This window comes from Arvicola amphibius, chromosome X (genome assembly GCF_903992535.2).
Source record: "Arvicola amphibius chromosome X, mArvAmp1.2, whole genome shotgun sequence".
NCBI classification, from domain to species: domain Eukaryota; kingdom Metazoa; phylum Chordata; class Mammalia; order Rodentia; family Cricetidae; genus Arvicola; species Arvicola amphibius.
In genome coordinates this window covers 3,043,409-3,070,949 of record NC_052065.1, presented here as the reverse complement: position 1 = coordinate 3,070,949, position 27,541 = coordinate 3,043,409, and the positions used below count along the sequence as shown (strand labels likewise).

The following is a 27,541-nucleotide window of genomic DNA, read 5'->3' as shown; positions in this document are numbered from 1 at the left end:
TGTGTCCATAGCATGCTCTTGTTCTCTTATTTTAAGTTTATTCATGTATATGAATATATTCAAATACATTTATTTAGTTTTGTTCTTCAGCATCTATTTGGTTTGCCCAAAGTGTTATGTAATTTTGAAAACATGTATCTTTGTCACTAGGACAAGGATTATAGAGCATATCTGTCTCAATATAAATTAATTCAACCATCAGAAAACAGCTTCAGTCTCATTCCCATAGAAGGGCTATGTGTCTAGAAGGTGTGTGTGTGTGTGTGTGTGTGTGTGTGTGTGTGTGTGTTTCTTTTATTTTCCAGGCTTTATTTTTAAGAGTAAGTTCCTCGGTGTCCAAATCGTTCTTTGCAGTGATTAGGGAAGAACTTAGCTGGGTCACCACAGATGCAGAATGTCAGTAGCTAGTGTGTCTGGAGAGGTCAAGCCAGGTCTCCTGTGCTCCACTGTGATGGTTCGGAGTGTGAGGAGTTAAAGGGGATGGGGCTATGCCAGAAACTATAATTTAAATGTAAAGTTTAGAGCAAGAAAAGGAAACAGATTCAAGCATGAGAATATATAAGCAGACATAAGAAAAAACCTGGACTTGAGAAGGTGTGTGCCATACACCACAAGCTCCAGAGGAAGAGGGTTGCTTGCGTTTGAATACCTGACGAATGTGAGCATTTTTTTCCCCTTGATCATTCTGTCTTAGACAAATTCATTATAAGCACAACCCAAGAAGGGGTTCATTAGGTGAGTGAGTCATTGAGAAAGTAGTTTTCTGAGAAACCTGCCATTGGCTCTGAGGGAAGCTGAGCCTTACTCTTGATACTAAATAGGGTTTTGGAGAATGAATATCATCCCAGAAATTGTTCAGCACAGGGGCAAGCAGTTGGGCATCTCCACTAGCACATCAGTCAGTCACTAGGAGGTGGGCTGTAGTCCTCCCATAGGTTAAGGTTAGCAGTCACAAGGATGGCTGCAGAGTCTTCGTAGAGAAGGGAAACCACTGGATGACCCTGAAATCATATTTATACAAGTAACTTTCTATGAACTGAGCAGGTGATAATAGCAATTAGAGAAACAGAGGCTATGGATTTGAGAGAGAGCAAAGGGGGCAGGGTGCATGGGAAGGGCTGGAAGGAGGAAAGGCTTATGATGTATTATATTTTAGTTTCAAAATATATATATAAAATCCATAAACTGCTTTGAAAATCTGATGCTCGTTTGTTAAACAAAGGTGTTGATAATAGTCCTTAACTCATAGGAATGTAGAAAATGAAGGTAGGTGAAGTCAGAATGGGAATTTTGGGAGACTAAAGCAAGGATGGTGGGGGTTCTGGGTGATAACACTGACTCCTGCTTTCTTAAGATGTATTTCTATTTGTTAACATCATTTGATACATCAACAGTCGGTCTAACTTAAAAGTAAGTTGGTAGGATCCATGGCTTGGGAGTTGTATGTTAGTTTCCTGTTGTTGGTGGAGCAAATTACTTTGAATTTAGTTGCTTAAAACAATACAATTTTATTCTCATAATATTCTCTATGTCAGAAGTGTGACACAAGTCTCAGTGACCTAAAAGATAGGTATTGGCATGGATGTCTTCCTTTGTAGAGGGTACTAGGGAAGAGTCTGTCTCCTGCATTTTCGAAATTTTTGAGGCTATCTACTTTTCTTGGCTCATGACCCCTTCCTCCTTCAAAGCCAGCAATGGCTGGTGTACCACTCTGGCATTCTCTTTGTCTTCCTTTTCCTTTTGTAATTACATTGAGCTTATCTGGACAAGCCAGAATAAGTCAATAAGGCAGGCTCTCTCTCTCTCTCTCTCTCTCTCTCTCTCTCTCTCTCTCTCTCTCTCTCTCTCTCTCTCTCTCTCTCTCTCTCTTTCTCTCTCAATATCCTTGACTTAATCACATCTTAAAAGTCACCTTTTGTCATTGTAAGGTAACTTATTCCTGAAGGCCTGGGGATTTTAATGTAGATACCTTTAAGAAGTCACTACTCTGCCTACCATTATTCTGCCTGCTATATGGAGGTTAGCAAAGCCTTAAGCTAGATAGTAAATACTAAACTGTCCTTGTAGCAAGAAAGAAAGGAAACACAGACTGTGTATGTTAGTGGGCTTGACTGTGATCTAATAAAAGATGATTTATAGACACTGATATTTGAATTTTACATCATTTTTATGTGCATAAGATATTGCTCTTTTGATTTTCTTTCAATCACTGACACGTATGAAATCCAGACTAGATAAAAGCAAATGGAAGGTTGACTTTGGCTTGTAGAATGTATAAATGTTGACTTTCTATCCTAGCTCATTTATGGTTTTAAGAAACAGTTGAGAAGAATGTCTCCCCATGCTTGACTGGGTGTTACACATATTTCAAACCTTGACCTTGTAGTCTGTACCACTTCTACTTGATTTTTTTGTTCCCCAAGAGAACAACTTTCATTTTAATGTTTTGTAGAAATAGCTGAAGGTAAAATGATAACGGTTGGTGCTGAAATCTTGTTCCTGTGTGAATGGCAAATTTTTAGAGACATAGGGACAATGAGAAAGACTCAAATTATGTGAGTTAATCAGAGAAGTCATCTGAATATTGAAATTTCTATTTTTCTATTAAACCAGGGCCACTGAGAATATTGTTAGCATTTTGGGCTGGAGGGATGGCTCAACCGTTAAAAGCTAGGCTCACAACCCAAACCATTTTATTGGAGCTGACTCAAGTGGCAAGAATAAAGAGGTGTTTGAGAAAGCAATGCAGAGAGTAATAAGATAAAAATATCTACATTCAGAAGACCCCTGCTGGGGTTAGTTTGCCATGTCATAACATATCATGTCTACTTCTGATTCACTGAATGTAATTTTCTCTTTAAAATGTGGCATGTTTGGATCCTATAATATTTACATACCTTTTGCTGAATGCTAGTTGCCTGTGGAACACTTTCTTTTTTCTTTTCTTTTAGGTGAAGGGGAAGAGGACCTTGGGAGAAAATATTGCTGATAACGGAGGTCTACGAGAGGCCTTTAGGGTACTCACCATTACATTTACTGAGCTTTAAGAACCACGTGTAGAAGCATGCATAGCTGCACTTCAGTGCATAGTACCTACATGGTGTTGAGGAGTACGATGTTTTGGATTCTCTAAAACCCATTTGTATTTCTACGTGAACTCTGTTATACTCGATAAATAGATAAATAGAGCTGCATTTTTTTTTCTTTTGGAGTATTGAGTCATCCTAAATAATAATGGTTGTTAAGAACTGTAAATTTAAAATGTGGTTTACTGATAGTATACTCAGAATCATAGTAAAGAATGCCACAGGACTCTCCTTGGGGCTAAGTTCATGTAAATTGTCTTGAAGTAAAGCTTTCTCTCTATCCTTCCTTATTTTATCATAAAGCCCCAAACTTCTAAGTTATGGCTGAAGGCTATTCATTCTCATACATTGGGCCAGTGAGAGTCCATAGGAGCGTTTGCATCATCCCAATATGTGGTTAAGAAGTAAACATAACGATAATATGGAAAGACTTGAATATACTTATTTTACAGACCAGGTTATAATTCTAAAGCATTATCTTTTCTATATTTTACTGAAGATGAATTTTATTTTATTAAATAATAGTAAAAAAAAGATATGTTTTCTTGTTGAGAACATTTAAACAGAGTAGTATATTGACACCACTCCAATTTATTGCTAAAGCAGTCGTGCATGGTGGTAAATTTGTTTGTCCCTCCTTGGAATGAGAAGGGCACCTTTAAAATAGCAACTTAATATCTGATCACTATGGCCCAGTTACTTTGCTGTGTATAGGGTATAAGGTGCCCCGTTGTTGACTTGCTTTTGATTTTGAATTGGAGTGTCACTCTGTAGTCCAGGCTGAGCTCAAGCTCCTGGCAATGCTCCTGCCACAGTCTCCCAAATGCTGGGTGACAGATGTGTACCACCATGCTCGGGTAGCATAGGTGAAATGGCACTGGGTTGCATTTCCAGGTTTGTTTTCTTAAAGGAAAACCTGAAAGCGAATTTTCTACACGGCGAGGACACGTATTTAATACTTTTGTGCTGAATGGTGAAGAGGGACATGCTGCCATTGATGAGACTCACCTGCTCTGCTTCCATCACCAGGCTTACAGGAAATGGGTAAATGACAGACGACAGGGGGTTGAAGAGCCTCTCCTACCAGGCATCACATTCACCAACAACCAGCTCTTCTTCCTGAGTTATGCTCATGTGAGTAAACTGAGGGAAGGGCGTAAAAGATGAACCGGATGCCGTTAGCTTATGCCCTCACTCAAATGTGTGGAAGAAAAGTTCCCAGTGATAACTGACAAAAGCCATTTAATCTTGTGCCAGTACTGGGTCAGCTATAAAAATAGTACCAAAGAAGCACACCCTAGTTAGAATGGGAAAACAGGGCCAAATTAAGACCTATTGTTTGTTTTTATTAATAAATCATGTTTTGATTGGAAAAAGGCTACACTATGTGGTTTACATGTGGTCCGTGGTTACTTTGTGTTACAGTGGCAGAGCTGAATTGTTGAAAAAGGGACCTTATGGTTTTTTTTAAAAAAATTTCAAGTACTTATCATCTGTCTCTTTTCAGAAGAATTTTGATCAGCTCTGATCTAGACGACAAGATACAAGGGTCCATCTGTTTGTACTGCTTACATTCTAGTCTATAGTAACTCTTGTAAATGAAATAAAGTAATGGAGAGAGATGCTGCAATTAAAATATCTATAATGTTTTCAAATACAACATTTTTGTCAATCTGAAGCAATTCGGGGGTAAAAGAGTAATCCTATTTTTTTTAAATCACCATTGAGAAATTTCTTTTCAAGTCCCTCCTTCTTACAGAATGAAGAGATTTTTCACTCTTTTCTACATTGGAGTAAATCTGTTTATATGAAATATGTTATTTTCTATCCTTGAAAAGTACTCGAGAACAGTAACAACCATAATGTGTTTCTAGGAATCTCTTAAATGACTTATGAAGCATAGTCAATATTATATAATAATGTAAGCAAAGTATAAAAGAAAAAATAACCTAAGAGATGAGGAAAAATTGAATGTGAAAAATAAGCTCACATGGGCTAACTTCTGAGCAAATTAAGAAATTGCATTACAAGATCTTTAAAAACATTCATAAATATTGTGAGAGACGATTTGTCATTTATCAAAATAACAGTAACCCATTAGCTTTCCTGCCCTCTCTATGCCTGTAGTAGCTATGATCTGCTAATTTGTTTCTCATGCTTTTTAAAAATGCATTCTTATACTTCTGGTTCTTTCAATGTCCATTTCTATTTATTTAGTAGCTGTTAATAGCCTTTTAAAAACTAATTTCTATTTTCTTCCTTTTCCTATATACTTCTCTCAGATAAATCCTTCAAAACTATTGTTTTAATTTTTCTGTTCAAGAGCAATGTTTAAACATAGTTGCGACACTTAGGTCTGCTGATCAGTACTTCAGAAATCTGGCATGAGCCGTTCGCTCCCCTGGTCACTCATTGATGCTCAACTAAGTTGAATGTTTTCCCCATCCCTCAATCATTTTTAAATTTCCATGTCCACTTAAATGCTTTCCTATATGTTCATATATTCTAAAGGTACTCATGCTTCAAAATTATATCATGTTTCAAGATACATTTCAAACCAGTATTAAGTAGATTATACCTCAGAAAGTAACAACATAATGCAAGCATATTTCTTGTTCTTGCTCCATGTCCATACTGATTAGAACAAAGCACATTGTCCTGTCTAACTTCAAAGGATGTAGAGACATGTATTCTTATCTCAAGTCCAGACCAGGATGAGGCAAGCAAGACATCCAGGGACATCTATAATCAGTATACCTCCTGATTATGCTAAACCATGATATGGTTCACTTAGTTTATTCATTAAAATATATATGATTAAATTTGATAAAAGTTATTTAAAATATTAAATTAATAAGTTGAATACATTCTTCAATTCCAGGGCACATTTGATTCTCTTGCTTTAAATCATTTGCCTGGAAACCTTCCTAATTTACTCAAATTGTGGAATTCACATTGGTAAATTTCTTCTGTTCTGGGGATTTGAATAATAGATATTACTGTTGCTTAAAGTTTTATCTGATGCACTAAAAATGCTTGCTATCAATTAATTCAAAAATTATTCTTCAGTTCAAGTTGGATGAGTTAAGAAAGTAAGAAATGTATGATTGGAGTAGAAGTATATTTACGGGGGTGTCTTTATCTTTTAGGTGAGGTGCAATTCCTACAGACCAGAAGCCGCCAGAGAACAAGTCCAAATTGGTGCTCACAGTCCTCCACAATTTCGGTAAATGCGCAAATGGGGGACAGCAGGTTTTAATGGTCTCTCCCCATTCTGTGCTTCCCAACCATACCAGTGTGCTGCCAGATGGGAGTTATGAGCAAAAGTCCACACAATAAAATAAATATATAATCTCCATTGTGTAGATAATGGAATCTAGCCAAACAGAAACTAAGCATCTCTTGTTTCATTAGTAGTAAGACGGTCTTCTCAGTGTTTTTTCAATTAAATTTCTGCTTAGTGTTACATCAACTGAAGTTTCTATTTTTTATTGATTTTTATTGAGCTCTACATTTTTCTCTGCTCCCCTTCCTGCTTCTCCCCTCCAAGTGAAGTTTCATAATGAGGTTTCATCATTGTGATGCCTCAGAAGTAATTGCAGTCCAAACTAGTTTTAATATTAAGATTCTGATATAGAATTAGAATTGCAAAAGGTCAGAGGAATGATTTGGTAGCGAAGAGCATTGCTGTTCTTGTAGATTCAGGTTCAATTTCCAGCATCTACATGATGGCTCATAACAACCTGGAACCCAAATACCAGGAGATCTGAGTTCTTCTTCCTGTCTCCAAGGCCTCTAAACATGCACATTGTACACATACACACGATCAAATATTCATATATATATATATATATATATATATATATATATATAATTTGCTTTTGGAAGTTAATAATCCATAGGTGCCATTAGTACTTCAGATCACTGCTCAATAACAGGAGTATTGAATTGATCCAACCATCTATTTTGGCAGATCTGGTTAACTAGTCTGCTTATAACTTCTAGAATTCTGGTTTACTCTGGTCTTTTTTTTTCTTTAAAAGTATTCTCTGTGATAGCTCTTGTTTTTCCCCTTATACTGTAAATCATCAAACAAACAAATATGCCCTCATTCTCAACACAAAGGAAGATATATGTGGTAATCTTAAGCAATTATAATTCATATCTAAAGCCAGAGACATTGCATTTTGTTTTTCATCTTATATTACCCTTTGAAGCAATTGCTTATATATAAAAAGAAAAAGATTAACAACTGTAATTTCAGAATGTATAAAATATTAAGTAAAAACAAAATTAAGGTTGCTATTACTTATCCTTGTGTAGGTTCTATGGCTTGAGAGAAATTTCCTACAGTAGAGGGTAGTTAATTATATAAAGAAGTCCAAGGAACCATGCTAATTTATAGTTAAACTGCTTACAATATATTATACCTGAATATCTTTATGTTTAATATTTAAATGAACCATTAGCATATCATAAGAAAGTCATCTAAGATTTCCTCTATATTTTAAAATCTTATTCCTAAAACCTTGCTTTAGAAATGCTTCAAAATCGACTATAAATTACCCACTAGCATAAAAATCTAATCACTGTGTTGGAACTTCTTCCCCACTGGGCTGAACTGTCATGCAGGCTGACAGTTTCTAATGGACTAAAATGTGCTCCCACTGAAAAATGCATCAGATGAAACCACACAGTAGATTAATTGCTCAACAGATAAGTTTTAGAAACAAATTTTATTTTACTAGCTAGTTGCCTGAAATGTTGGAGTTTTGCTAATAATTTCCAGAGTGTACTTCCTGATTATCAGCTCTATTCTATCTTTCACACCTGCCTAAGGTGACTCATTCTGTGAGTTATGAATCCTTACCCATACACCCCAACTAAGCCCACGACGTATTGGGGATTTTCTGGATATAGGCCATTAAATTCATTCAGATGCCCAGAGGTAATAATGCCATTATGGAAGAAATAAATGCTGAGTTAAATTTTAGTAAACCCTTTTAATATTCAGTTGAGTAAGAAATTGATGAGGGGGAGGTTTTGACCTGACTTGTTGCTGATATCTGCAGTCAGTGTAGATTTTGAATGCAGAGAAAAAAAAAATCACACATTGGAAATACCATTTCCGAAAGACAGTTACAACCAAAGGGCTGAGCAGGAATCTGCGGTCTTCACTGCAGTCAGGAACTTGCGCACGGGCCAGATTCTGGAGCTAAAACCCAGGTCAGAATGATTCTTCTGTAACAGCTAGATCCTATCTATTAGTTGATTCTTAGCCAAATTCTAGGCACTGTGAATCTCCAAATGAGTAAGAATTTAGGGAAAGTGTTTTGGTACATTAAATGCAGTGTTAAAAACTAATTGGAAATGCAGCAGGAGGGATGGCTTTCATAATATTTTCCCGAGGGGGAAGTGAAAGACAGAGCTGTGTGCTGTGGACATTCCATTCATATCGAGTTCAAACACAGGCAGTGAAGTAGTTTTGAGGAGGTCTTGGCAAGAGAGACAAAGCAACTGGAGTGCTTCAGATACCTTTCCTTGATCCCAAAATGGTAGTGACAGACACATCTGGATAAAATAGTGGTTTCTATGTTTATGATTTGTGCCCTTTGTACCAACTATTTAAGTTTTAGAAACTAATCTCATTTTACTAACCAGTTGCCTGAATTTTTTTGCTAATAATTTATAGAGTATACTTACTATCAGTTATATTCTATCCTTAACACTTGGCCAAAATTAATTTTTTTCAAAGGCTAGAAAACAAAAGTCTTGGAGATGATATAGTTGTGTAGGAATCTCAAGACATGGAAGAGTACTAGGAGTTCTGGCCACGCTTTGAGTACACGTTGGTTTTCATTCTCTATGATATTAATTTCTTTTCTTAATTATCTGAGCTTTAGCTGTCTTCCTTGTAAATGGATTAAATGCATGCAAAGATCCTTTTGTAGCAATGGACCGGCTGTTTCATCCAGAACCCGTGGACGTGTATGAATTGAATAACAATTCATCTTTTATTTTTGTCATCTCTTATTTTCAGGGTCAATGGTGCTGTTAGCAACTTTGAGGAATTTCAGAAAGCTTTTAACTGTCCTCCGAATTCCAGCATGAACAGAGGTGTGAATTCCTGTCGACTCTGGTAGCTGGGAGTGCTGGTTCCTACCATCCTGCCAGAGCTGAGGGATGCCAGTAGAGGTGGCAACTGACGGACTCAGCACCTACTGCCTTCTGCCTTTATTTCTTTGAGAGCTTTTATTTTTAATGCATTTTCATTATTTGGGTAGTTGATTTGCTTGGATCTAAACAGTATCTGTTCAAAGTCCTTGGGCTTATAAAAGAATTCAAGAGCTGAACCAAATATATTTCATGAGAAAGCCAAACCAACGAAAACAAATGTCAAAACTATTTGGTTAAACTGGCATCCCTATTATCTGTTTTGGTTAGTCACAGCTCGGTGGCACATAGAATTCCAATCCACAGCTTTGCAGGCGACCTGAGTTGAGCATATCCATTGAAAGGACCAGTCTCTGGAAACTGTCACCCTCATTATGTGTCTCCTAATTCTGAACCGAGCAGACATTGAGAAAAGAATTTTTTGTTTCCATGTCAGGAACATATGGCTTTCATTTCCCTTTAGCACAACGATATAAACACCACACCGAGGTGGGAGTAAAGGCTCTTCCATCTCAGCCCACTTAATGTTACATCTCTGGAAAAGAAAATCCCTGTCAAAAACTTCTGGAATTAAGGCACGTTAGTCTATATGAATCCAATTTAAAAAATCCTGCCTAGATCTAAGGGGCACAAATTTACTCTCTAAGTGTTATGAAGGGTTTATCTTTAAAAAAAGCAGTGCTGTATTTTGATCCTTAGAGCATTATTTTTTAAATTAGCCTCTTTAGGGTTGGTTAACTTAGTGTTAGTGTGTATGTATGTAGGATGAAATTGTTATCACATTTAAGAAAGTGTGTAGGATAAAATTGTAATGGCATTCAAGTGGCTACTTGGTATTTCTTGTTTAATTTTAGTTTTCTTTAGGATAAGCATCTCCCTACCCCCATCACATTAGTCATTGTACATGGGGTGCTGGGTTAAGTGGGCCAATAGAAAACTTTCAAAAGCAAAATGACAAATTCAGATGAACCACAAGGAGGTCATTTTGTATCCTTGTGACTTGGTATCCTTTTGCAAAAAAAAAAAAAAAAAAAGTAAGTGTGAGCCACGTCCTTTTGTAACCATGGGAACTTCCGAAGGGAGGAAAACAATTACACTGCATTAGTCTGAGGAGAGTGATTTTCCCCTTGACTTCCTCCTCTCTGAGTGGATACACTTCTGAAGGGCAGCAGCCTTTTCCTCCCCTTAACCATGGTTTAATGTGACCTTGGTTTGTATTTCTAAAAGCAAGCAGTATTATTTCAGGTGGTAGGAATATATGTGCCTTTCTCTGGTGTAAGCATTCTGATTTGATAATCCTCATTTTATTCCTGTACTCGGACACTTAAGAATAGCTGGTTTGTCATGCTTATATAAATAATGCATTCCTTGTAGATTTCCTTTTTAAAAATTCCAAAGAAACATTCCTGCAGGTCAGAGAGAGTGTTTGATAAAACTATAGAATTATGACTTTTGAAATGGTATTGGTGTTTGTGATTAGTTGGGGCTCTCCAAGTTTCTGGTTGGCAGGACTCGTGACTAATTCGGTACAATTTAGCTTATCAAGAGAAACAGAATCACTCCTAGTAGCCACACACATTTTCTACAAGAACTAGCTTTCCAAATGGTTCTGTCTGACCCTCCAAATTACAGTATTGTTCTTCTCCTGTGAGACTGATTTTGTAAAGAAATAAACACCAATTAACTGGTAGAGAGAAGGTCAGACATACCTGGAAGGGTGGAAGAAAAGCAGGGTAGCTGGCCTAAGGAAAACAAGACAGGGTTTTGGTAATCCTCGCTAAACATGGCCACCAGAGGAGAGCCACAAAATCTTCAAAACTAATTATTGTAAATCAAATGGAAATTAAATATTGGCTCTCGGGCTAGGGCTGCAACAACACACTGCTCTGACTCACATAGCAGCTGTTCTGCAAGTGGACTATTAACTGGGCATTTACGAGCTTTTATTTTTTATGTGTGGGAGATTCTCCTGTGTGAGTCAAGGATTTTGTATATTTAAAGCTGCTGAAGCTGCCTTGTTTGGCCTTGCTGCCATTGTCTAAAGTTTGGTGAGTGTTTCAGCACGTGTTCAGCAGAGGCCTCCTATTTCCACCCCCCTTTATGAGATGGATTCAGATACGGCTGATGCAAGCTCAGAATTCATAAGTCATCCTCACGCTTATTTAGTGCCTTACCTCAGTGAAGCTTAAAGCGCAGGCCATAAATTTTCTCTTATTTAGCCCTGGAGCATTGCTAAGGAGAAACTAAGAACCATGGCTTGCCAGATGGATGGTGCTCATGCCAGAGAAATGGGAAGGCTTAAAATTGCTTGTCAAATATTTCAGAGCCTGGAAAGATAATCTTTGTGTTTTGGGCTTCTGACCTTTGGATTAACTTGCATCTCTTAGATTATCATCTTTCTTAATATGTTTATTCAGCCTGTATTTCTAAAGTTACTTAGTGTTTGGTAGCCACCATCTTTGATATTTTGAACACAATGTCTCGTTGCATCTTAAATTCTGAAAGAATATATGGTTGTTTCATAGAATAACATCCTGGTCAGCAGTGGCACCACCCTAATGTTTTGAAGAAAGATGTTCTTGGATTGTGCAGTTAAAGAAAAATCTATGTAGTCACTATCAAACTAGTAGATGTGATTTTTTCCCCCTTGTGAAACAGTGAGAATCATCATTGTAAGGACAATAAAACATTGGTTGAAGGGTTTCTGTTGCTCTCCTTCTTGCGAACAATTACAATCTATTATATATGTGGATATTCAGGTCTGATTTAAAAGATACTTGCCATAAAACTAGGTCAACCACTACAACAATCTAAATTTCTTGCTTTAGGAGTGTAGGACTTGAACGTAGTGACTTTCTCTGTGGACAGCCAGAGATGGTCATTACATAACTTCTAGAACACAAGTCAACAGGCGTACTTTATCTCCTTTGCAATAATATTCCTGCTGAGGGAAAGAGAGACCTCCGAGGTGGGGCTGGTCTCACAAAAGTAACAATGCACAAGACCATTGCTAGCAGAGCAAAGAATCTCTATGTGCTGTCACTGTGCTTTAATAATACAGGCAATTTGTAGCCATTCATCCAGCACATGGTAACTGAGCATCCATTCTACTGAAATCCCCAAGCCAGCTATATTCAGGTGGATAAAATGCAGTCTCTGGCTTCAATGGGCTATCTGGTTTAACAGGGCTATGGACATTGTTAACTGTACTGTTGAATAGCATCTGATGATATGTAAGTACCTTGGAGTATAGTTTGGGACACAGGTAAACATTTTTTCAGCCAGCTCTCCTATGGTGTACATTATCAGTCCACCCTCTGTCAAGATTCTAGCAAATCCCTTTGACAAGAAGCCCTAACTCACCTTCTGCGTACTTTGGTTCCTAATTGGTTATGGCTCACTAGATACATACCTTCCTGCACGTGGGGCTTATTTGTCCAGCCCACTTTCAGTGAACTGTAATTTCCTGGTGCCCTGAGACAATAAGGTGGGACAGGAATCAGAAAGGTTGGCCACTTCTCCTGAATTCAAGCAAATCTATAGGTATACTATACAGTTCACACTAACTTCTCAGTGGAGCCTGCTGGGATTTGCCTGATAATGCAAATAGAGGTTCCCATTAATTTTCTTACATAAATTCCTAGGACTTATATGGTCTTGAGTTCCTGAGTCAATCTACTGTGTCGTGACATCATGCATGAGATATAGAAGTGAGAGGCTCTAGAGTTAGTGGATAACACGTGTCTAGTTGTAGCCTGGTGGCCTTCTGTTGGGGAGTTCACTTAAGGTTCTGAGTTTCTAGTTTATGGACTCACCCACAAAATAAGAGAGAGAGAGAGAGAGAGAGAGAGAGAGAGAGAGAGAGAGAGAGAGAGAGAGAGAGAGAGAGAGAGAGTTTGTGTATGTATTCATGTATGTAAACTCACGGTTTGAAGGAAATATGACTATAAATGAGAGAGTTTATCACAGAATGATTTCTAGGTTATGGTTCAGGAGAGACATTGGGGGTGCAGACAGAGGAAAGAGACACAGAATCTCCCTTACCATGGTTTATGTAACTTAGATTTCAAGAGACTCAAGAGGTACTGAATTTGTTTAGATTTTCAGGTACATATCTAAGTAGCCCTCATCAAAATCTGAAGGAGGCTGATGTGTTTAGTTAGGTTTAGGATATTTTGCATGCCTTTCCGGTTTACCTGATTTCTGTAGTGACTAAGGCCACATTAGTTATAGAAATAGACATTCTTAAAGGCTTAGCTCAACTTAAGTTTATTTTGTTTTCATTATATGCATAATGGAGATTAATGACCATTGAATTTCCCTCCCCCAGTTGATTTGGCAACCCAGGCTCCTTCAGTACAGTGATTGTACAATGTTCAAGACACGATTCAATACATGCTCATAAGCAAGAGGCTGATGGGAAGGAAATGGCCATGGAAAATGGAAGATTTGTTCTGGTCCTGGGGCGTGGTTTACATTACTTCTGTTTCTGTTCCATTGGCTAAAACTCAGTCGTGTGGCTGGAGCCAATCTTGGGGGCGGATGCATCATATAGTGTGGCCGGTTGTGTGCTCAGGGGGTTGGTGTGCTCTCCGCTGCTGTCAGGTGTCTTCGGAAGTGAAATTTGGGACAGTAACTTTGTACTCTTCTGAATTTAGAAGATTGCTTTTGAACACAGCACAATGAAAACTGAAAATGCTATTGGTAGCCTGCAGTTTCTTCTGTAGGAGTCTTTTTAATTAACAACTTAATTGGATAATTTAATCCCCTTTAGAATTGGAGATATGAAAAGGAAAATGAGATACTCCCTGTGATCTGACAATGCCCTGCCTTACTAACATACCAAAGTGAGCTGGGAGCTGAGCACCACAGAAGCATTCCAGTAACTTCTGAAAGAGAAAGCCTGATCTATAATTGTAATCATTTCTAAATGCTTTAGATACATGTTTAATTTGAACATGTACTTTGTTTTGTTAATTGGATCAATTAAGAAGGTAACTGAATATAAGAATCTGGCTAAGCCACAGGTTTACAGCTTTGTTCTAAGCTTTTAGACTATATTCTACTGAGAAAGGAAAATATCTACTAGGATGTAAAATATTGCTGAATGATACAGTATTTTCTAGTATTTTAAGAAAACTTATATCAAATAATTTTCATTTATCTATTATGAGATGAAAAATGCTACTCAGATCATTTTTATTTTATGATTCGCCCCCTGAATGTGTCTTAGAAAGGAAGGTGATTGTTCATGTATAGGCCAGAAATGTTTTCTAATCAATTCTGAATTGAGATTCTGTTTTCACAGAGAAAGAACCAAGTAGGTAAAAAGCCCCTATTTGGTGGCCAGAGACGTATGTCACTTGGTGGAATGCTTGCTAGTGTGCATGAAGTTCAATCCCCAGCATTGCATGAATTGGGTGTGGTAGTGAATGCCTATAATCCAAGTGCTCAGGAGGTGGAGACAGGAATCAGAAATTCAATGTTATCATTGGCTACATAGTGAGTTTAAGCACAATTTAGGCAATGGTTCTAAACCTGTGGGTTGTAACCCTTTTGGAGAGGGTCAACTGACTCTTTCATAGGGGTTGCCCAAGACCATCAGAAAACACAGATATTTACATTATGATCCATAACCATAAGCAAAATTACAGTTATGAAGTAGCAAAGAAAATAATGTTATGGTTGGGGGTCAGCACAACATGAGGAACTGTATTAAAGGGTCACAACATTAGGAAGGTTGAGAACCACTGCTTAGGTGATATGAAACACTGAGAAAGAATTCATAATTAAAGTTATCTAAAATATTGCATACCATATGCACTGCAATTTGACTACAGTGTCAGTAATGTCCCAAGAAAAAGAAAAGCATCGTCTATCACTTAGCAACCTTATTGTGTTAATGTCCAAACTGTTTTGGAGGCAAATGGAATCCAGAGATAGATAAGAGACAGCTATGGAAACCCCATGGCATCTGGTGTATAATACCGCTATCCCAGAGCGTGCTTATCCCCCAATGGAACACATTTTCAGTAGGCATTTGTTAATGATTTTTGCCTAGTAATCATAATGAAGATCACATCTGTTTGTCGACTCATTATGTCTAAGGTTCTCTGCTAGTTCCTGCAGTATAGCCAATCTTCATGCTAATCATGCAGATAGTTAATATTCTCACTGCACAGGTGAAGGATACCTCTGGGACTGGCTAAGACCATGTCAGCAAATGGAGGAGCTAGAAATAGTTTTGTCTGATTTCAGAGCCTATTGGACATTGGGGAATGTTCACAAACATGATTGTGTGACTTATTGAAGATTATAGGTAGTAGTATTCTGTTAGAAAATAATGGAATCGGTTTCTAGGAATTTATATTTGATGGTAGTTTTCACCTTGAGTCCTATAAAAATGAATTTAGAAGGTGCTCCACGCTGATATTACCTGCTACTGTTTATTGAGAATGTTTAAATCTAACATATTAGATTTAAACTAAGTGCCTTAATTATATTATATTACGTAATAATTACAACAACTTACTTACCCATTTCCACCCACGTTTTACAGGTAAGGAAGTACTTGGTGAGGTTAATGACATGCTTATCCGCTTTTAGCTGGCAAGGAGCAGTTCTGGGCTTGAATTCATTTGGCCCAATTGCTGCCCTGATTATCCAACCTGGATTTCCCAGTTGGAGTATCCCCTCAATGAAGGGAAAAGTATCGACCCCCAAGACCAAGTTCTTAGCACAAAGGAGATTTATTTATCCCAGAAGGACAGATGGCAGGAAATAAGAGTCAAAGACAGGAGATAGTGGATGAGGGAGAAGGGGAAGGGAACAAGGGAGAGGGGAAAAGAGGTATTAGTCCCAGAGGGGAACTAAGGACAGCTTCTGGATAGAGAGGAGACAGACGTGGGAATGGCAGTTCATAAAGGTAGAATGGGAAACCCCGTGTTAGGATGAGGTGTTAAATTTTAATTGGAAATCTTAATTAGGAGAGCAAATTGCTGGACTTTGGTAGTCAGCCTCAGGAGGAGGAAGTTGCCAAATAAGGGAATAGACCTTAGTGGTTAGCTTTAGGAATATAATTTAATTGTTTTTAGCAAGGCAGAGGGACGGGGGAGAAAGGCAAGGCCTGCCAGAGCCACATGCTCGAGTGGGCTAGAGTCCCTTTCACTATCAGCTAGAGTCCTAGGCTTCCTCAGAACTACCTGTGGCCAGCGCTGCCTGTGTCCAGCGCTACCTGTGTCCAGCGCTGCGGTTACCTCCAGCCTGGTCTCACACACTCACGATGTCTCCAGGTCATTTTATCCAGAGAACAAACCTTTGCAATGCTGCCTGAGGGCATTCGAGGGACTCTAAGGCTATAACCTTGTTTTTAACCCTACCAAACATTCTGGTAGTGATTGTTAAATAAAGTTTCCAGATTCCAAGGTCTTCTGATGTTTACAGTTTTCTCCTAGTAGGGATGCCATTCTTTGTCCATGTGGGGCCTACACTTTCTTCTAAAAATTTTCTCTCTCTTCATATATATATTTTCTCCATAATCATACCCCACACAAATCCATAGTCATTTTGTGGGAAGAAGAGTAGATCCTCATTTGTCCCCTACATTTCAATGTAAGTTTACAGTTTTTGAAAAAAATTGATACTAAAGGAAACATTCTACCCTGAATGATTCCTTTTATCCAGGCCCATCTCTTAGAGTTTAAAGATTCTTTTAAATTGCTGAATATTGTATTATATAGAGATATGTGGATGCTAACATATATTTAGTTATTTTAGTAAACAGATGAATAAATGTTTTTTTTTTTTTTTTTGTTACTTCTCCTGAAGACATATAACAGCCTGTGGAGAATCTACTTTAGATGAAAGGAATGTCTCTGTCTACCTTCCAAAGCTGCATGGGGTACCGTAGGGAAGGCTGAATGGGATCTGTCATGGATGCTCTAGAGAAATTCTTACTTCTCAACAAGGGCCAAGCTCAGTCCTCAGAGCTCACCTTTCGTTTGCCTGCATCCACAGACTCTGGCGCAGACTGAGTTTGAGTTAATGCACAGAGCTTGTTGGGACGAGATCAATCAAAAGTCTTTTTAAGTGCAAATACTTCTTTAAAAGTGGATACTCAGTGTGTCGATTTTACTGTAATCATTGAAAAATGTTCTTTGGCATTCAGCATATTATAATTATTCCGCAAACCGTACTGCTAATAAAATCAGTCCCCTCAACCTGGACCACTGGTAATGTATATGAAGGCATGTGTTTTAAGAATAAGGGAAAATATCCATCATTTACTGTCTGCTCACAACCGATGAGTCATTGTGCCAGTTGCTTTATTTCATTTTGATTGATCCAAGACTCTGGAGACTGTAAGTCCCAACCTCACAAACAAAATTATTATAATGGCATTGCCATTTCTTTACCTGAAAACTCTTCAGTGCTCTTTTCTTTCAATTTACAATAAAACTTGATTTCTCATGACCCTGAGGCTCTCTCTCCTCTTCAGACATCGCTTCTCCATTGCCTTTCTTCCAACTCCACTGGGCATTTTCTGCCTCTCTAATGTTATGAAGCCTTCTTCTCCCTTCCCTTCTTCTCCCCATTTCCAAGATCCGTCACTATAAAGTTTGTTACATTACTTGGTTTGTACATTCCTGGATCGAACCACAATTGATAATTCTACTTTTTCCTTCTCCCCCCCCCCTTTTTTTTGTTTTTCGAGACAAAGTCTCTCTGTAGCTTTGGAGGCTGTCCTGGACCTAGCTCTTGTAGACCAGGCTGGCCTTGAACTCACAGAGCTCCACCTGCCTCTGCCTCCCGAGTGCTGGGATTAAAGGTGTGTACCACCACCACCTTCTCCCTTCCGCTTTTCCCTCTTTTGTCTGTTTGCCCATTATCTCTTGTCTCTTATCTTCCTTCCTTCACATTGTTTGTACTCTATCACTCTCTTGTAAGTTTCATGAAGTGGGCACTTTTTCTTGTTTGCCATTGTCATTCTAGCACTTGGAACAGTACCTAACATGTGAAAAGTCCTTGAAAACATGTTGAATCATTTTATTTTTTCATTAAAAATAAATATTGATCATGACTATGCACCTTACAATATTTAGGTGCTGCTGAGGACTTATGATACACAAAACAGTTAAAAGGCCTTACCCTCGTAGAGCCCATACTCTTGGAAGGCAAAAAACAAGTGAACATATGATTTAATATATTTTAATAATTATCATGAGGCAGGGGAAGGGAGTTAGAATATAGGGAGGTTGTGGTATTGGAAATTTAAATAGAATGGATAGAAAACTATTTGGGCAAAGACATCCTTCAGAGAAGAGCCTTCAAGGTGAAGGTAGGATGCAATACAAAGACGTGGGAGTGGAAATGGTCCTAATGTCATCTACATCAGAGCGAGTCTACTAACAGAGGATCCAGGCAAGTGAAACATGAGTTAATGTCAGGAGGGAAGTGAATGCACAGCTCACTCATGCTCGCTCAGACTAGTGTAAGAATACTTATTTCTATTCCATATGAGATGGAAAAGCCGTTGGATAGTTTTGAGCACAAAAGTGGCAACGCTGACTCATAATTTTCAGGATGATTCTAGTTGTGAGGAGAATTGAGGGTGCATAGATCATGGAAGAAGACTAAAAGGCATGAGAGAAGTTTGCAGACTAGTTGGGAGATGGTTGTCACCGTCCTTGGAAGGAATGATGGTGGCTGTATACAAGAGGGAAGAGTGAAGGAAGTAACTAAATGAACAAGAACAACATTAAAGAATCCTTTATAATCTTGCCACTATAAATTTCCAGTGATTTTATATGTGTTTTTCCAATAATGTTCTGTGAATCTATGCATGATTATGTGGGATAATTTTATCTGGAGTACAAAAAAATTTTATAAATTTATCAGCATTGGCTTGTACCTATATGTACATCATAATTTTCTATTTATAATGGAAATGGAAACATAATATTCTGGTGAGTTTGTATAAAATAATTTATAGACTTTTTTTAACATACACTATCACTATGTAGCCTGGGCTGGCCTGGAACTTGCTATATGGACTAGGTTGGTCTTGAACTCACAGAGATTTGCCTGTCTTGACCTTCCAAGTTCAGGGATTAAAGACTTGTACCACCATGCTTGGGTTACAATTAATTTTTTATTGTTAGAAATTCTTGATTTTATTTTTCCATTATCATAACATAGAGATAAATATCTTCATGCATAGGGCTTTCCCCTTTCTTCTAATTTTCCTAGAGTAAGTATTTAAGAATGAAGTTAGCTGATCAAAGGAGGCATGTCTATTCTTTAATGTACTAAAATACCATCCCAGTAAAAATGTATTGGGCTGAGGTTGTAACCTATTGGTCTATGTTGTGGAAGGTTCAGGATTCCATCCCCAGCAAGACATAAACACACATACAGCACACCACACCATAACACACACACACACACACACACACACACACACACACACACGAACGCACATGTGCGCACACACACAGACACAGAAAATACTGAAAATAAAAACAATTGTATGTATGAAGAAACTTGACTTATAATAGAACTAAACTAGAAATAGTAGATCTTTTCTACAGGAAAGCGAAAATATGATGCAGATTCTGAAGTGCAAATCAGCAACTTCTCTGTGAAGTGCAATCAAGAACAATAGACGGTACCACAGTTTTACAACTTTAAAGATCATCAGGTTCATTTTTACTAATATTTGCCTCTATTACATGTGTAAGGATGTTGCAGGTTAATTTTAGTAATTAGCCTTATTAGTTCTTAGCCCTCTGGTGTAAATTATATATCAATGTCGTTGCCCATTGCAGTATTTAAATACAAAAATAATCTTAAGGTTTCTGTATTGTCAATTGTAGTTATTGCTTATATGTTATATTCTCAGAGAAACGTTCTAGCTCTGTCTGGTCTTTGTTTTTGTCTATTTGTGACTACAGTTATTCCTTTCTAATATGGGGGGGGGCAGGGCAGAGCACTCTGTTTCACACCACTTACTATGCTGGGATGAGTTTCATACAAATGAACACAAAGGGACTCACAGAAATTTAGGAAGAATATAATGTAAGAATATATTTCAGTAAATTGGACAAATATTTATTGATCACTTGTGAATATTAAAACTGGAGTTATGAGTGCAACGATGAATAATAATACTTTTAGTTCTCAATTATTTAACAACCCCCAAATTACTTAGAAATCCAGAGAAGATATGTAAATAAAACTTCGGTACTGTAATATTTAATTGAATAGAGTCAAACACAGGGCTCTTTGGGGGAAAGGACTGAATCAAAATATTTATAGAGCTCAGCAATGAGTGAATTATAATGCCTTCGGCTGTGAAATCAAAGTAGTAATAAAAATGAATGAGTCAGTGAACCAATAGAAAGTTGGGCAAATGAGTAAAGATTCTCCATAGTAGATATGTAAATTATGAAGACACATGAAATGTACTCAGCTTCACTAGTCCTTAAGGAAGTACAAATGATGGCCACCTAGTGATTTGGTTATACTCACTTTCCTTCACAGAAGGACAGCAATAACAAGTGACTTAGACAAACACAACTCTCATCTAGTCAAGGTGGAAATACAACTGGTATAGTAACTTGGTAAACCATTTTGTTGGGTAAGCACTTTATTTTTTTTCATGGTTTATTTTTTTATATTTAAAAATTTCCACCTCCTCCCCTCCTCCTCCCCCTTCCCTCCCCTCCTCCTCCCCCTTCCCTCCCCTCCCCTCCACCCATACCTCCCCTGCCTCCCTCTCCAGGCCAAGGAGCCATCAGGGTTCCCTACTCTATGTTAAGACCAAGGTCCTCCCAACTCCCCCCAGGTCCAGGCAGGTGATCGACCAAGCTGAGAAGGCTCCCACAGAGCCCGTCCATGCAGAAGAATCAGAGCCCAGTGCCATTGTCCTTTGCTTCTCAGTCAGCCCCCGCTGTTGGCCACATTCAGAGAGACAGGTTTGGTCGCATGATCCATCAGTCCCATTCCAACTGGAGTTGGTGATCTCCCATTAGTTCTGTCCCACTGTCTCCATGAGTGAACACACCCCGCACGTTCCTGACTTTCTTTCTCATGTTCTCTCTCCTTCTGCTCCTCATCAGGACCTTGGGAGCTCAGTCCAGTGCTCCAATGTGGGGCTCAGTCATTTTCTTCATCTATCGCCAGGTGGAGGTTCCCTCACGGTCCTGACTTTCTTTCTCATGTTCTCTCTCCTTCTGCTCCTCATCAGGACCTTGGGAGCTCAGTCCGGTGCTCCAATGTAGCACTTTAAATGATCAGGTTTGAAGGTCATTGAGCCCTTTCCTCAAACTCAGCTTTGAGCCCTTCCTCCTGTGTTCCTGGTAACACAATGGCGATGGTGAAAAACTGCTCTGTGATGATATGATTTTGGTCAAAACAATGAGAACTGAGTTATATTTCTGGCTTTGAATTGAGATATGACTTTCTGTACTACCAAAGAAGATTATGAAATTGTTATATAGCAGGCGGCTTCCTGATCAAGAACAAAGATACACAATTGTCTCCATCCTTAAGGGTAAATCCAGTGGCTGGATAAATAGCTCAGTGGTTAAGAAGGCTTTCTGCTCTTACAGAGGACCCAATTATGCTTCCCACTACCCATGTTGGGTGGCTATGGCTCCAGCTCCAGCTCCAGGGTATCTGATGCCCTCTTCTGGCTTCTGAGGGTACATTCATTCATTCATTCTTTCATTCTCTCTCTCTCTCTCTCTCTCTCTCTCTCTCTCAAACACACACACACACACACACACACACACACAGACAGATAGATAATCTTTAAAAGAAATAGTCAGTTCAAATGGGCCTGCCAATCACCTGAATGAAAAACTTGCCTGTTCTTAGGCCTTTGAGAAAAATAGTATACAGCCTAAACTGCGCATGCCATTGTCTACTTTCACCCTATGAGAGTGGTTTTTCCCTTTGCAGTGGCCCCTTTGATCACTGTTCACTTTAACTCTTGAAAATATCTCATGTTGTTCTGTAATAAAGTCTGTCTGCAACATTACACCCTATCTTGTTTGAATTTGTTTGACAGAACTTAAGAGAAGACCAGAAAGAGAACCTAGCCACATATTTGGCATGGCCTCCCCAAACTGAGTATACATATATCCTATGACTTGGTCATTCCAAGGTAGTAAGTTGTCATTTTAGTAGACAAAAAAGGTTGAATCCGGAAAATTTATATTGTTCAACCTAATATATACCTGAAAGAAATGCCCATGCATTGTATGCTTGTCAAAAAGTTAGAAGCACCATTTGTAAGAGTCTAATGTTGGCAAGGATCCAAATACATTAAAGTAAACAAATAAGAAATGTGTATGAACGAACAAATTACAACTGCAGGCAACATTATGTTTGTCACACACATAAACAAAGCAACAGAACATACTTTATGATTCCAATTACATATAAAAATACGTACTGCGTGACATTTCCTGGGGAGCTGCATGAAATGTTTCTATTTACCCAAGGCCAAAAGGGCACTGATAGATCAAAGAAAGGATCCCATTCACATCCGCATCAGTGAAGCAATGAGCTTTCATGGCTACTCACAAGACCAGGGACAACTTAAAGGCAGTGATCCACCAGGAAGTCCCTCCCCCAGTGTATCTGACTCAAGGAAACCAGCATCATTGAAACATTTCCACCTTCTGCTTCCTATATGGCAAGTCGGGGCAGCTGGAGCATGAGAGAATAGTGACTAGAAGCTCGGATTACACCCCTTTTTACTAGGAGACAGTAACAGTCTCATTACCTTTACCATAGACTTCGCCATCCACTGTATTGTTCTGCTTATTTTGGTGTCATGATTGAATGATAAAGTTCCATAGATTATGACATCTCTGTTTCATGATGGCGGTTGTCATGTTAAGCCAGGAGGAAATAGCTACTCCATAGGATATTTTAACAATAAATGTTTTTAAATGAACAGAAGCACAAACTCCAAGTGATTTTTGATTTTTGTTCTAAATAATAATTACTTAGATATTTTTAAAATCAAATACCAAGTATTGAATTCTTTTAACAAAATGTTTCTTCTCTTTTAAGCCCCTTGTTGATATTACTAGGCAGCTCTATATTTGTTAAAGAAAAGCAGCTAAGAGACTAGACTTGGTGTGAGGTCCTGGCCTAGAGAGCACGAAACAGAACCTTAGTGTTTTGTTTGTTTTTCTCCTGCTGGCATGGACTCCCAGGACTTTGTCTGTATTAGACGAGCACTCCAGGACTCAGCCACCTGTATCCCTAGAGCAGAGATTCCTAGCATGCATTTTAGACAGCAGGGAAAACAAGGAGAGAGCCAACAGTTCAGGCAGAAAGTCCAGCCTTGCAGAAAGCACAGAAGTGTAGTTGCGAGAACAACAGAATCCAAAATAACTCCATTGGAAATCTGAAGCGAGCGAGAGTTTGAGGAGTGACTGAGGAGCAGTTTGTGATAAGGAAGAGAGTTTGGCAGAGGCCTGACGGGAATGGTCCTGAAGTGGTATTGTTGCTGGGCTCACACTCCCGTCTTTCAGTCCCCTGGTCCTTGTGATTCCCGTTAAATGATTTCAGATAAGTGAAGTGTAGAAGCCAGTCTGGCTTATTACAGGATGAAATGAGATATTCTCAAAGGATGAGTGTGGGCGATGATCAAAAGGGCCATTTATTGAAAAAGGAGGAAAACCTTCTCATGGGGATAGACTACTTCTAGAGAGACCACTGTGCCGGCCTTTGTATTTGGTTAGGCTTCATCCTATTTTCTCAAGGTCTCTAGGACAGATAGCTTTCCTGAAGGGTACTTTTTTCTTTAGGCACCAGACAGGCTCATTTGGATGAAGTCTTATGGAAGGAGATAATAGTATGGCTTCGTTCTTTACTAGAAAGCCTCCATGGTTAGATAATAATCTTAGGATCTTTCCAGTTTAGAATCTCATGTCTCTACCAAGGGCCAAAGATACAACTTAGATCCCGTCATTTTGATAAAAATCATGTAACAAAGCAGGTTTGAAAGAATTAAATTTAAAATACAACCAATTTATAAAAACAGTCCTATTATTTTCAGGAGTAAATACCTTTCTCTTTAAAAAAATATGAGGTTGAAAAGGTGGCTTGGAAGTTAGGAGTGTTTGCCAGTCTTGCATAGGGGACTGGGGTTCAGTTTCCAACAGCCACATGGTAGCTCACAACCATCTGTAACTTCAGTTGTAGGGTGCAGGGCACGTGATGCCTTCTGCTCTCCACAGGTACCAGGCTTACATGTGATATACATACATTTATCCAGGCAAACACTCATACATATAGAATAAAAAGAAATTTAAAATTTGTTTTGTGTGTGTGTGTGTGTGTGTGTGTGTGTAAGTAGAGCTCATAGGACAACTTTTGGGAGTTGGTTCTTCCCTTTCACCTTGCTGTAGCATGCTCTTTCTTGTTTCGGCTACTATGCTGCATATTTTAGGCTACCTGGCCTGAGAGCTTCTGGCCAATTATCTCACCTCTCATCTTGATGCAGGAGTGCTATGATGGCAGATGACTGTCACTTTATCTGGCATTTGTACTTGGGTTGCAGGGATTCAACTCTGGCCAGGTTATTGGACTGGGACAGCTGGCTCTTTTACCAGCTTAGCCATTGCCCTGGCTTCCAGCTTTCCCTTGGTGGACATCAACAAAGCCCCGTTATCTCTACCCGCCTCTCTTGTGTGGTATTTTAAATCTTAAGCAGGAGCAATTAGGATTCCTTTTCCCTCTTTTCACATGGCATTTCAAGTGGTAAGAAGGGGCAATTGAGATACTTCCCCTTTCTTAAATGAATGTGTTATCCACAACACAGGAGGTGGTGCCCAAAACTGATTAGGGAGGAAGGGTCAAGCTTCAATGATCTATGAATTTGCTAATTTCTAACTAGCTATCTAATATCACAATGTTGAACTTTGCATTGTTCTTGGAGGTTTTTGTGAACAATGGAGTAATTTAAATGGAATTGTTGACATGATTTGGTTTTTGTATAATCATCGTTTAGCTGATGGTAGTGTGAGAACATTCGGAGAGAGCTGAGGCTAAAGGCTGGAGGGTCAGATAGGAGGCTGTTGCAGTAACGCTTAGGAGATAGGATATACTGATGGTTTTGAGAGAGACAAGTGAGGAGAGATGTGAAACTCAGCAAGACAGAATTGTTCTGAAAAGAGTTGGCAATTGATGCCTCTGGAATTGATATATGGACATGGTCTTTTTTTTCTAGTAAACGATGATGGGGGCCCGCATTTTGATGAGGAAAACCATTTAGTTTTCTTTCCGTCTTTCCCTTGTTAATATCTTACTATGACTGTCTACATCAAGGGATGGTGCTGTGACAAAAAGACAACACTTCACTTCCCAGTTGCCTCCTCTTGCTTCTTAAAACGAATGCCAAGGACATATTTTCCAGTCGAGGATTATGAAGGTCATCTCATGCGCTAGTGTGCGAGCTTCTTGCTTTTGCCAAATGAAGCAGAGGGCAGAGGGAGGACATAGGCAATTTACATGACTAGTCTTCTGTTAGTAACATTGTGGAAATTGAAAAAAGGGGATGTGTAGATATGTACTGCCATATATACTTTGTGCATGCATACGATTGTATACATAGAGAAACATATACACATGCATGTGATATATATATATATATATATATATATATATATATATATATATATGCCTACACACTCTGGAAAGTTATGTGACATCTTTGAGATTTCAGATACAGAAATTATTAAAGTATGCAATGAATAACAAATTTTTATACAAATTTCCATCTTTTTCAGAGTTATATTTTGGAAGGAGAGGACAAAGAGGCTATTTCCCCCCTCAAATTACCTCATTGCTTTTCCTTCCTTTCAATTTAGGTTTCTATAGACGGGAACGCTGCATTAATCCACCCTAATTAAAAGCCAGCCGTGCAACCCTTCAGTTAAAGAAACAATTTTGAGTCTGCCTAGGACATCATTTTGTCAGAAGTTGCCTCTGTCACTTTTGGAATTATATTTCTGTAAGTGTGGTGGTAGCCACTGGGACAACGGCTTTATTAACTGATTTAAAAAAATATATATGAAATTGTTTAAGAAGTCTTGCTCTTGAAAAGGGTTAAGAGCGCTTCCTTGAGGATCAAAGGATGTGTGAAGGAGGAAGGTGGGGGCTTGGGATGGGTGACAAGCAAAGCTTACCTCCTGTTTGCCCACAGAACACCTCCTGGCCTTCCGGCTGTCGGGCAGCTACACTATTTTTAGCCATCTCCGGAAAAGGTAATTGCACAAACCCCTCTGAAACCCATTTCCACATTTGTTCAAGAAGTTCTTTGATCTTATGTAAATCTCCCATGCTGTAGCTAAAGCCCTTGGTCTGCCTTTAGGCCAGATGGGAGGACAACCAGACTTCCTCTCTCCAGCAGAGTCCTTTCTGTACCGGAAGAGAATTATCTCATGCTCATCGTGACTCCCTCCCCAGAGTTCTCCAGGCTGAAAAAGTTCATCTTTAGTACTAGCAACTTCTCCTTCTTGTTTGCCTTCCCACCTCTCTCTCTCTCTTCCTCTCTCTTTGTGTGTGCATGTCAGAGAATAACCTTTGCTGTTGTTCCTCAGGAGTCTTCTATTTTGTTTATCACACCAGCATCTTTCACTGGTACCCAGTGCTCACAGTTTAGGCTAGGCTCAGTGGCCTGTAAACCCCAGGCAGTCACTTGTCTCTACTTCCCTAGCATTGGGATTATAAATGTACCACCATGTCCAGGGTTGATGTGGGAAATGCCAGTCAGCCCCATGCTTCTTTGGCAAACTCTTGCTATTGAGTGATTTCTCTAGGCTCTCCCTTTTAAAAAAGAGGCTCTTTTCCTCTTAATTATTGCTAACCGCTTTTCAGACTTGGACATAGTACTACATAAAGGGCGTATCTGTTCCTTCTCTCCAAACGGGACAAGTTAGGGTTAAGCAAATCTGGAAAAGCAATGGGAAATTGGAAGCAGGGACTGATTGCCCACAGCTGTGGAGTACAGCAGAGACCAATTAAGTCACGGGTCAGAAAGTCGAGTTCTACCATGCAAGGTAGCAACCTTAAAAGTAAAAGCCAAATACAACCGCCTCATCACTGGAAAATCCCGAGGGAAAGGCAGCAGAAGTGTTTAGTGATGGGAGAAGCTGGGACGTGAGCAGTAGTGAACACCTACCATCTTGTAAAGCAACTCAGGTCTCACTGTTCTGTGATAAAAAGGAGCAGGCATCTGGCAAACAGTTGGAGAACTG

The 27,541-nt window shown here is 38.8% G+C and overlaps 1 protein-coding gene across 1 annotated transcript in view; it reads left to right on the top strand.

Annotated features, from left to right (window-relative positions):
• The window catches only part of Phex (phosphate regulating endopeptidase homolog X-linked), a 200,839-nt gene extending 191,610 nt beyond the window's left edge, over nucleotides 1-9,229 (top strand). Inside the window, exons 19-22 of the mRNA XM_038317022.1 lie at nucleotides 2,952-3,017; nucleotides 4,116-4,220; nucleotides 6,236-6,312; nucleotides 9,127-9,229. Of these exons, the coding sequence (XP_038172950.1) occupies nucleotides 2,952-3,017; nucleotides 4,116-4,220; nucleotides 6,236-6,312; nucleotides 9,127-9,229 (351 nt within the window). The remainder of the gene's footprint in view (nucleotides 1-2,951; nucleotides 3,018-4,115; nucleotides 4,221-6,235; nucleotides 6,313-9,126) is intronic.
• Nucleotides 9,230-27,541: the final 18,312 nt, after the last annotated feature.